Source organism: Mastacembelus armatus, chromosome 22 (genome assembly GCF_900324485.2).
Source record: "Mastacembelus armatus chromosome 22, fMasArm1.2, whole genome shotgun sequence".
Classification (NCBI taxonomy): Eukaryota; Metazoa; Chordata; class Actinopteri; order Synbranchiformes; family Mastacembelidae; genus Mastacembelus; species Mastacembelus armatus.
Genome location: NC_046654.1, coordinates 4,860,832 through 4,872,930, shown reverse-complemented (window position 1 = coordinate 4,872,930; position 12,099 = coordinate 4,860,832). Strand labels below are relative to the sequence as shown.

The 12,099-nt window shown below is 40.6% G+C and overlaps 1 protein-coding gene across 2 annotated transcripts in view; it reads left to right on the top strand.

Moving 5' to 3' along the window:
* Positions 1-12,099, top strand: part of plekhh1 (pleckstrin homology domain containing, family H (with MyTH4 domain) member 1) — a 42,844-nt gene that overhangs the window by 18,104 nt on the left and 12,641 nt on the right. For both annotated transcript variants that reach the window (XM_026310380.2, XM_026310372.2), the window contains exons 2-9: positions 1,934-2,116; positions 8,215-8,277; positions 9,011-9,160; positions 9,258-9,341; positions 9,679-9,760; positions 10,318-10,494; positions 10,769-11,529; positions 11,894-11,972. In XM_026310380.2, coding sequence (XP_026166165.1) covers positions 1,973-2,116; positions 8,215-8,277; positions 9,011-9,160; positions 9,258-9,341; positions 9,679-9,760; positions 10,318-10,494; positions 10,769-11,529; positions 11,894-11,972 — 1,540 coding nt within the window. In that variant the 5' untranslated portion in view covers positions 1,934-1,972. The remainder of the gene's footprint in view (positions 1-1,933; positions 2,117-8,214; positions 8,278-9,010; positions 9,161-9,257; positions 9,342-9,678; positions 9,761-10,317; positions 10,495-10,768; positions 11,530-11,893; positions 11,973-12,099) is intronic.

Sequence of the window (12,099 nt, the reverse complement as noted above, 5' to 3'; positions counted from 1 at the left end):
TTTCCATATGCCAGACAAGATACTACAGAAGGGAATAGTATTTATCAGATTATATATAACAGTAGACTCAGTGGAAAAAAAATCTGCATTTCTATAAACCATCCCACAATGGAGGGTTATGGTCATACAAAAGGAGAAAATGACGCCAGTTTAAGCCTTAACTGTAACAAAAGCTAAACGATGAGCTGCAATGCTCCCACACACGCAGTGAAAATGACCTCATTTTTGACAGGCTGGTGTAGTGGGTTGATTTCCATCCCTGTGCACCCTGATGCAATGAGCTGAGAGAATATCTGGTCATCTGTAACCTCTGGTTGCCTTCCTTCTTCATTGACTTTGCACTTGCAGATTATTCAGCTCCTGGCACTAGTTGGCATGAGCTGTAATACCTCCCCTCTGTCCTGCAGGCAGGGAGAGCTAAAGGAATTGTTCATGAGAAAATTAGCATGGCAGTGTGGAGAGTGTTTAACCAGTAATTGGCTTGTTCATGTCCAGCTGTTTCAGATTCTGGAAGAGGACCCAGTGTGGCCCAGCAAGACATGTCCAAGCTCCCTGATTTCCCCTCTTCCCTCTGCTGGTGTCTTGCTTTACTTGACCTTCATTCACTCCAGTCTTTTCTGGAGAGGCACATGTCGGTAGCTGAACCTTGACTGCCTGGGTACAGTGGTCGACTGGCAAAACCTCCACACGCATGTCTTCTGTAATTTGTTTGCTAGCCCTGTATTTATGAGCATGCTAATTGTAGGGAGCGCCATGGTGCAGTTATAGTTTCTGGACTTTGAACGTCTGCAATTCTGCTGACAGTGTCTGGCTGCGCTTTGAGCCTGTGTTTCTGTCTGAATGCTGTGTCTTTCTAACTTCTTTGTATTCAGTTTGGTTTATTTTTCATGGAATGATTTGGATCATTTCAATGAAAATCGTACATTTCTCAACATCATAAGCCCTTGTGAGTTATAATCCCAAAGCTCATTGTTATCGCTACTTTTATCACAAGATAATCACATTTTTATTGAGTTCACACAGCAGGGCCTTAACCTTTGTGAATGGGTACCCTGCCAGAGAGAAGTAGCCACTTCTCAATCCTCCTCAGGTAAAAATAACTCGTCCCAGTTTCCCACATTCAGCGCTCAACCCATTCATTCTCACACATTCTTTACTCCTTTCTTTGCCGAGGTGAGTTGACGGCCCCCCTCTCTAGCTGTGATGGGACTGTCATGCAGAAAGACACTATTGTGCCATGCAAGATCCCGTTTCACTCCTGCCTTGTAATTAAGAAGGGATTGCATGGCTAGGGAGTTGTGGGTGGGGGTAGGGGACTAGGGGATTGGGTTAGTAGGTAATTTGGCCAAAAAGCAGAGCAGTGACCTGCTTTGTAGCTGGCAAGCCTGGGAGCCGGCACGCATGAACCCAACTCCCCCACTGACACAGCGCTTCCCTGCTGAGGTTTTGTTCAGTGTGTGTGGGCATGTGGAGAGACTAGGCACACATCCAGTGGACGACAAGGAAGAAAGATTCAGGCTGTGGGGATCTCCATAAAATGTGTTTTGGTTTCTGTATAGAATGCATGTGTATGTTTCTTTGGGGTTATGTGTCACAGAGCAACAGAGAAAGTGGGAGGAAGTTTTCATTAAACTCATGTCATTGTGGACTCATTAGTGTGTGCTTTACTCACGTTTCCTCAGTGAATCATGGGAAATGCAGTTAGCATGGACAAGCATTTTAGAGGTTAAATTACTTTTTTTAACTTTTGTGCTGTAAGTGAAAACAGAAGCTGGACTGCTTGAGGGAATATCATCATCACAGGATTGTTTCTGCATCCAGTTGAGGCTGATATGTCTTGTTTACATACAAGTTAATACAATACAGTCTTAACAGCAATCTGAAACCAAACAGGCATGAGGTTCTAAGTAGATTTGTGCTTTGTGTCTTTCAGTCTGGTCTGAGTCAAGAGGTAGAGCACTGATTCTTCGCCATGGCCGACGTGCTGGAGGGTGGCGGCTCAGGAGCTGTTGGAGCAGCCAGCGTGGATTGGCAGAAACGCTGCATCGCTCTGGAGATGCAGCTGCTGAGGTTCCGGCTCCAGGCAGGGAAAATCCGAGAGCTGCTGGCAGAGAAGGTAAGAGAGAAAAGCACCATGGTTAGTATAGCAAACAGAAACTAAACACAAGAACTGTGTCTAAAACTCTCTTAAACTCCTTTACTTTACTGAATGTGATGAGCTTGTTAGTAGAAAGGGCTGTACCTTTCAGTGGCACTGTGTAGTGTCACATGGACAAACTCAGAATTTGGATACTCAAAGTGCTGAGGGCTAAATGTAGTGTACAATATAGTAAATAGGGAGTGATTTTGAACAGAGCCAGAGTCTGTAGAGTTTTATGATTTAGTCAGATGATAAACCTGTGAAATGAGACCCGTCTCTTTCTTACTATAACATGACAACACCTAAAGTACCAGGCACAGGTAAGACGTGAAAGAGAAAGTGGCAGATTTTTCATACATCTCAATAATGGCTTCCAAGAATCAGAGACATTTTTAACAGGACAGAAAAAGCTGAGGTACAAGAATGCTTGTACAAAAAAAGTTAACTGGGCTTTGAGTGAGATTTTCTAAGTTCAGCTTGAGCTATAGATCTGATCTGCACTGCTTTAGCAAGGATAGTTTAACTTCAACCAGAGTACCACTGTGTAAATTAGATTTTAACTTGTCATGCCTCTTTCATCTGCAAAATAGGGCATGCTGCTTACTAATGGCCTGCAGATCTCACTGCCTCGTCATCATCTTCTGCAGTGTTTTTAAGTGTTTCATGCATGAGGAAGTAATTAGAGCATGTGAATCAGCTGAATATACAGGTACGGATGACTGTATGTTTATGTGTGTGTGCAAAGACAGATGAAACTACTCATCTTATTTGGTAAACATTTGATCCACTCATTCTGTGTCATCAAAGTTTGACCGTACTTTCAGCCAAAATGAATATTTAAGATTTAACTCATGACTGCTGGTGCTTCCCCTTAAGTTGGGGGAAAGAACCGCCAGCAGCTGGCCAAAAGCTTGTAAAGCTGTGGCTGTTGTAAACCTGACTACCAGACACTCTGGAAAGTAATCAGCTGTCACTCTCACTGAGTGACTCAGTTCCAAAGAAATGATAGTAAAATAGTGAAAATCTTGGGATTAGACAATAGTGGAAGGAGTTCAGTATCAGGAAAACAGTTTTCCTGTCTTGACTTTTGTACAGTTTTCAGTTGGTTTATTTGGCTTTAACAGTGGCTGTTTTTTTCAAAGACTCAAAACATCTTGGAGCTGCTTTTGTTTGGAGTGACATAGTGGTTCACGTACTGTATCGTCTCTAATCCTGGAGGAGTCGAGTGGTTCATTCAGTCAGTCAGCAGGATGTTTACAGTCCAAACACAACCCGATGGCTGATAAGAGTAGGACGACTCCCTGCTGTGTCCTCTGTCAGGTTCTGTTTAAACCTATCGCTCCTCTGTGAGATCCATGCACACACAAATACACACGATTTCCAATGGTTAACACTCTCAGAAGTCACTAATAAAGAGTTTCTATGACAGTAATCTACACATTTTGAATGAGATTCAAGAACCTCTACTCATTTCTGTAAGTCAGTTAAGTAAAAACAACTGTAACTGTGAAAGAACTAAAGAAATCTGCACACTATCAGAAATAACAGCCTTTTCATCTGCAGCCTTATATTTCATGAAAAAAATCTGAAGTTAATTACTTGAGATCAAAAACTAAAGGTATATTTTACATCAACACTACATATTTTGTTCTAGTACTAAATAATTGCTGGTGCACCCAGTACATAATGTGTCAGTCTGCATCAAATACACGGTTCCTTCCTGTTTGAATATTTACTCATAACTACAATTCCCAGCTTATTCTGCCTTTTTTAAAAGTATTTATGAGCTGTTGGACAATGCACCAGTTGCTTTCCTTTCCTTCTCTCATAAAAACATGTTACCAAAGCATCTACACAGTTTCATTATTAGAGTTCAAACCCCTTCTTTGGAAAAAGTCTAATTAATGTCACTTTTTCTGCCAATAAACATACACGTAAACAAACACACACAGCGTTGAATGGGGTGTAAGTGGAGGCCTGAGCTGCTGAGTGTATTTTGCTGATTTAGTTTTTTTAACCCACCACTCCATCATGTTATTGCTGTTTGGAAAGACTGCTTCACACTCTTAATATACTCTCTTGCCAAGTTCGGAGTGTTTTACGCATTGACCCACTTTGGTATGGAAAAACATGAAGAAAGTTGACATGGTTGTCTGTGACATGGCATTTATCTCCAGAGGCTGACTGCAAGTCAGGGAATATTTAACCTATAAAAACTTACTCATATGAAGATGAGTTTGCAAATCTGACTGGGGAGAAGATTTGGTATATTTCTGAAACTCAAAGTTAGAGCTCTAGTCTCTTATTTTTAACTTACAGTTGACTGGACTCATAACAATACTAGACCAGGTTTACAAGAAAATCCTCAGTGACAATGTTGGGAATCAAAGGTTTCCATAATTAAATCCTGAAAGTCTGGTTTAGAATTTAATTTAAATTAAATGTAAAAATACCTTATTCCAAGGGTTTGTTTTCATTGGGTGGAGGTTTCCCTGCATTACTTGGCTAATCTAACAGTGACTAGATTAGATTCATCTCTTCCATTAAGTCTCATGTGGCTCAAGCAAAAGTAAGGATTTGTTTTTAATAGTTAAGCTGCTTTTAGTAGTTCAAGTCTGTCTTTCATATTGCAGCCCTTTTGATTTCAGTTTTTTATTTCTTTCTTTCATCACTTTGTTCTAACTCCTTTCTTGTGATTTGTGATGCCCTCTGTGTTCAAAGTTGCCAATGTGCACAAACAGAAATGGACAAAGACACACATTAGATTTTCAAAATCCCAACTCATGGACTTACATTAAAGGACTTCTCAGACATAGGGAGTGCAAGTGAGACAGGTTTAAATAATAAAGCCACTAGTAAAGCCCAGTCTATACTGTAGGTCCGATTATAGATTTCTGTCAGCCTCTTTCTATCAGTAGGAGTAAACAGATATTGGGCAGTGACTGATCTGTCTGTGTCTGAAGAGCAAATGATTTGCTGTGTGTAGTCTGCACTCATCCTTATCTAACTTTAACTTCATCAGTTATTCTGAAGTCCAAACAAAGCAGAGCAGGACATCACCTTCCTTCCCTACAAGATTATTCTGTAAAACTCTATTGCAAAAATACATTTACCCCAATGGTGATTTTCAGTTATATTTTCAGCTGGATATATTCTGCATTGTTGTTATTGTCAGTAAAGACCAACAGCACATTACTCTGCTTCTTGATACCTTCAAACCCATTCATCCATACTGAAGATGTGTTAGGAAAAGAATAAATATACTGTATGCTTTCTTTTTTTGAAGGCCAAATAATTTCCTGAAACAGCTGAACAGTGTAAATCTTGCATTCACTGGGGTCAATTCTGTGCTGTGGACTTGGGATTCAATCAAAATAAACCAGTCCTCATGTTCATATTAATAATATAACATGGCACTAAGTGAAAGGGTGTGGCTCATTAATATGTTGATATACGATAATACTTGTTACCATAAAATTAATGAGATATCCTCAGATTTCACCATAAAGACTGGCATTATATGCAATATAGACTATTAATACGAGGCTTTTGGAAACATGACTCCATCTCACCCATTTTCAGCCTCCTCAGCAGCAGACGTTTTGCACTGTGGCCTGACAGATGCTGGATAGCAGACATAGTTGGCTCACGCCGGCTCAGCAGCTCAGGCCTCAACAGTTGGACTGAGCAGTAACTAAACAGACAGAGATAAACTGACACCATGAGCTTCCTCAGTCTGTATCTATAGCAGATAACTGAAATTTCCTCCATTTGACTACTCAGACTAATAGAAACCCAGAGCTCTGATGATAGAAAGAGTAACAGTGAATTAGGTTTTGACTGGAAATGAGATGAATCAGTTAAACAGTAGCAAGGGAACTGAGATGTTTAAACAGGTAGATAAAAGTAGCAAATAAAATGAAATTGATATTCCTGTGTAGTTTGCATTAACTAAAAGTATTTGATGAAACTAGTTAAAATAATTGGAATCAGTAAAATAAATAAAAATACATTTCAAACAGCTGTCAAAAAGTAAAGAACATGTAGTTAAATTGTTACCTAAAGCAGCTGGACAAGTGGTGAAAGTTAAAAGTAAAGACTATACAGTTCACATTGATCTGAAGTAAAGATAGAAATAGCTGGTTAAACAGTTAGGAGACAGCTGAAAGTCTGAGAGTTGCCAATATGTGTTGCATAGCTAACTTTAAGTTAATGGATAAACAGGTGAAATTGTTAACTGACCATTGATAATGGACATCTTTAAAAATGGTTGGGAACTGCTGATATATAAGTTAAGTCTCTTCTTTCCACCCAGCTGTGAAGAAAATACCCTTAAACCACAGCTGCACACTTAAACCACATCTGTAATGCTAAGGTCTTTTCTCTGCATTGGTTGGAACAGAGGTGTAAATGTCCTGATGTCAGTGCAGTCTCTCTTTTGAACTCAGTTTGAATTTCACTGATGTGAAACAGTTACGCTGTGCATTTAACAGAGAACTCCTACCTTAATGAAGTGAATGTATTACTGTAGGCCCAGGTCCTTCAATATACACAGTCTTTATTCAAGCTTTGGTTTCAGCTTCACATTCAGACTGTGAGCTAGTCCACACTTTAATCTCATGACTCCAGGTCCTACCACCTCCACCTCCTGACCTCTAACGTCTGTGTCTTCACGGTGCTGTTTTGTGCTACATATGTATTTTACACTAAATATCTATTAAAAGAGGACTAGTTGTTGACCTCCTGTTTACTTTGTGCTCTGAAAATAGACTTGGCTACATCTACTGTAGATCCATGCCTCTGTTTTTCTTAGTTTTGCCTAAAAGTCCAGTGTTCCTTACTTATAACTCATGACTCAAATGGGTGTTTTATGTTCTCTGCTGGTGAATTCTGATGACCGCTTCTCTGTCCGACACTGTGACCTCTGAGATAGTGTTCTATTCACCTGAAGTGTTCGCTTGTCCCTCCTTTTTTGTTGCTCGAGTGGAGAGCAAATGATGTTTGCTCTTCTCTGGCTCAAGCCAAGTAAACCCTTTGACTCATGACAGAAGGTTCTGACCTTGAGGTGAGGACTCATCCACCCACTAACCATCAACCTCCACCCACGCCTTCCCATGCAGATGTGTTCTGGTTTTAGTGAGTGTTAATCTGGCTGTGTGGAAGCATTCAAATGTTGTGAGTGGTGGATTCTGGGAATTTATGGAGGTGACAAGGAGGCAGAAAGAAAGACAAAGGAAGGGGAACAAAGATGACAGCAGGAATTCAAATGCATTTCTCAAGCAGAGTGAATCCATTAGTATGTTTGCTCTCCTTTCAACTGGGTCACTGAACTCAGAAGAAAGGGCGTCCTGTGTTGAACTGATGTGTGTGTATACTGTATGTGTGCAACCATGTGGGAGTATTATTGTGCATATACTCATGCGTATGTGTGTTTGTGTGTGTGACTTGCTAAGAGAGAGGGTACTTTCAGATGTGTGCATACTTGCAGGATGGACAGTGTTTGCCTTTGAAAGCATGAGTATGCATGCTTGCACAAAAGGTGACGCAAGCTTGTGCACACATGTACTAGCATTCTTCTATCTCACTGTTGTTTGACCAGCAGTGTGAAAGATGTTCAGCTTCCACTGAGGGCCTCTGGTGCTTCAACCTTATGTCTTTGCCTTTAAGCTTACAGTGCCACTCCTTGTAAAACAGTAAATAATTTGATTTTTTTAAGATGAGATTATCCTTTTTAGTGACGTATTCCTCCATATCTCTATGTCTGATGTTTGGCCCTCCTCCAAACCACCACTTGTATTGGTCAGTTACTCATTTTCTTAATTAAAAATGCCTTTAAACTAGTTAGTCTGTTAAAGCTTTCCACCCCATTAATTTTTAATTAGCTTCTCTATGGCAATAATGATTATGAAGGATTAAGTCTGTATGTATCTGTATATATGTGTGTGTGTGTGTGTGTGTGTGTGTGTGTGTGTATGTGTAGGAAGACACATGAGATGTGTCTTGCCCATGACCAACTCTGCAATTTTGACTGAACTGAGCCAAAACCATGGTAACCTCTTCTGTCTATACCTCAGATGCAGGAGTTGGAGCAGAGGGTGACGGAGGCCGACCAGCGAGCTGAAAGTGCTGAGAGACAGGTAAAGGGGCAGCTCTCATTCTTATGAGCGCATTATATATTCAAGTCAATTTTTATTTATATAGCTCAAAATGACATATGACAAATTTGACTCAAGGGGCTTTACAGTTTCTACAGCATACAGCTGCCTCTGTTCTTACACTAGCTCTTAAATCAGATAATGAAATACTCCTCAAAGGTTTAAAGGTTTTTGTTCTCACACAGTTTAGCAGTGAGGATTATATGATTTCTGTTGTCATTTCATTTTCAGTTCTACCCCCATAAAAATAAAACTAGTATTTCTTGCCTTTTCTGTAAAACTGCTGTTTGCAAGGCCAAGAATGAGTTTTAATGCTGGGTTATATTTTGGATTATGTGTTTTTGTTTGTTTTTTCCTTAATTAGGAGTCAACATTTAATGGGGCTTAAAAAGAGAGTTTGGTTTGAGGCTCAGAAACCTCATACTGTACATATCACACACACTCTCTCCCTCGTGCTGCCGGGTTTAATCACAGATTTGCCGTCATTACTGGCTCTTCCAGGTGTTTTCTGAAGCTGATAATTTAATGGTGCCCTTTTCTTTAAAAACAAGAAATACCTGAGCTCTTACAAAGTGTTTTTTCCCTCATCCTAGTTGGCAAAACGTATCCTCTGTTTTCTTCTTTCTGGTGCCCATCAAAACCAAATGAACCATGTAAATCTGAGCTGTCTTTTTGGCCATCCTTGTGCATTCACTCTTCTACTTATGCATTTTAGATCCATGTCATGGAAGAAAAGCTGAAGTCTGCAAACATACAAACCAGCGAATCAGAGAGCTCATTGTACAGAAAGTATCAAGATCTGACCAGTCAGGTTCAAGAAAAAGATGCTGCCATAAAGAGACTCGAGATCCAGCTGGAAAAACAGGTATGAATAAAGCAACTAGATAAAACACAAATGCCCATTTATGTTCATAAAATGTAGTGTGAAATAATCCACAAACCCTTTTTTCCCTTGTCTTCAGATCTTAGTCAGAGCCCAGGAGGCAAAGATTATTGAGGAGAAGGCTGCCAAGATTAAAGACTGGGTCACCTTTAAGCTTAAAGAGGTAAGCTCAGACATGCACAGATACCCCCCTGTCTGAAGTCAGAATCTCTGGGAAAGCCCTCATCCTCGTGAGAGACATTATCTGTGAGATGCTTAAGTATATTATCTACACCTTTTATGTGCTTTAGTTGTGTCCACAAACAGAATTTCAGATGTTAAAGTGCTTATTTATAAATGACAACCTATGCATCTCTGAAATGTTTAGAAATTTCACTTGAAAATTCAAGTTATGCTTTTTAAGACCAGGGTAACTCTCTCAAAACTGCATTATAACATAGTTTCTACATTTATACTTGTATATTGCTGCCAAACAATGTGTCATATGCAAATTTCTGCAGATGGAGCAAGAGAACCAGCAGCTGAAAATGACCAACCTGAAGCAGACAGAACAATTAATGCTGCTGCAGGACAAATTACAATGTGAGTACTGACATAAAGGCAGAAGGCAGATTTAGCTTCAGTCGTAGCTGTAACAAGCTCACTTGCTAGCTTTTGCTTATATAGTGCCCTCACTTTAGCTACATTTACTGTGATTTGCTTTGTTTTCTTCTTCTTTTGTTACTGAAAATATAAAAAGCTGTTTTCCCTGAAATTACATGTTGCTTTGGGCTAAAGTTTTCTTTTATGTAGGAAAGCAACTGTTAAAAAAGCAGGTTCAAGTCTTAACACAATTTTTCCAAAACTGACTAAGTATTATGTTTTGTTGTTGTAGGGTAGAGTTTTTGATTTCAGTTCGTATTGAACCAGAGCAGACCAGAGAACCGTGCAGTGTGCAAACTTAGATTTGTCAGTAGAGATTCAGCATCAGATTAGACATAATAAAGTCATTTTAACAATTTGATTATTTTTGAACATTGCACTCCTCCAATGTGTTTGTAGTTCTATGAATACTGTAATTACAATTTGTTATACCAGTAAAAGGTCATGTAGACAATTAGGGAATGGATGAAAACTGACTAGTTGTCTTTCTCCTCCAGCTCTCTTAGAGAAACCTGTGTCCTTGGGTTCCCCTGCTACCTCCCCTGTGATGGATACCCACCTGGTACCCAGCAGTCCGCTGTTTCCTCCCAGCTGCCCCAGCACACCACCTGCCCAAGATGACAGCTGGAGACACACAGGTCCTCGAGGGGCTAATATGAAGATCCTACCAACAGGTGAGTTAACTTTGAATAACAGGAAGCTTTTTAATTTAAGCTGGGCTGATTGCATGATGGAAACAGAATCTGTAATGGTGGACTGACTGGTAGCCTCACCAAAAGTCTGACAGACAGACATTGATTATATGTTGCAAAAAAAATACTCCTGTGCTCTAATAATCCTGATCTTACAGTAAATACAATTCAAGACATATTTTTGTTGCTGTATTCCTTCAGTGTCAGTTCCTAGTATATAGGCTTTCTCAAATGTTATAAATCTTTCCACTCTCAGATGTGAAAAGGCCTCATGAACAGGTCAGTAAAGGGATTTGTGTTGGAGACCTTGCAGTCCATGATGGTCTTTCTCAGATTCGGACCAGGGATGGTCCCAGCAGTCCTGTTTCCATGAGTGGACCAGAGCTCCCAGTGGAGCTGAAGGGTCAGGCGGGGGACAACTCTTCTGATGAACTCAATAGCAAGTTCCGCTCTCAGTGCCTTCACTCATCATCATCCTCTTCATCTTCATCCTCTGCTTACGACATGGCTCAAGGACCAAGCTCTCCAGACTCACTCATCAGAATTACACCAAAAAGCCCACTCCTGTCACGGTCCCCCTCCACCAACAACCCCTTTCCCAATCCGCCCCAGCCTCTGGTTCACCAGTCAGGAACCAGTATGACTTTACCCAAAGTGCGGACACCTCTCACCCCCAGAGACAGCATCCAGCTGGTAAAGAAGCACTACAGCCAGCCACAGCCCAGTCTGGACAGACTTCACAACCTCAGTGTTAACATAGACATCATGACCCCATCTTCCACATCCTCCACCCTGAAGAGCACTGGCACTACGACCTCGCCCTTCTCCCAGGTGGTGGAAGAAACTGACATTGATGATGGTCTTCCTGACAGCATGGATGGGGTGGTGGAGGGACCAGGGACAGAGGACCTATCCCAGGACGGGGTTTCCTTCGTGGGGCTCTCAGAGGAACTGGAGAAGTTGGATCCTGAAGTTCTCAAACCGCCAACGCCTCCTTTACACCGTTTCCCTTCATGGGTATGAGTATAGTTCAACTTCTGCATGCTTCCTACATTACACTGTGCTGGTAAAATCTGATCTGCATGCTGGTTCATTTTGATTTTTTTTTTTTTTTTTTGTGGTAACCATTTATTTGCCTTTTGAGAAGCAAAAAAGATCAATACCACTCTCACTTCTGTATGATACATATGATAGTACCCAAGCAACCAATAATCATCTAACTCTCAACAAGAAACCAAATGAGCATGTTTCACAAAATGTCAGACTGTAAATTTAAAGACCTGTTTAGCAAGAGTGTTGGTGTTATAATGTTGTATTGTTTATTCTATAATGAATGTTTAAGTGAAATGAAGAGGAATATATTCTGTGTTAATCTCTGCAGGAGAGTCGTATCTATGCTGTGGCTAAGTCAGGAATGAGAGTATCGGAGGCCAGTCCTGGAACCAAGACCCCTGGACGAGGTCAGTCCCCCACTGGAGGAGACAAGAAACTACTGATCCACTCATTCTTCACTAACATCTATCAGAAGCAGTTTTTTGTGTAAAGATCTAGCTCACTGTGTGTGTGTGTGTGTGTGTGTGTGTGTGT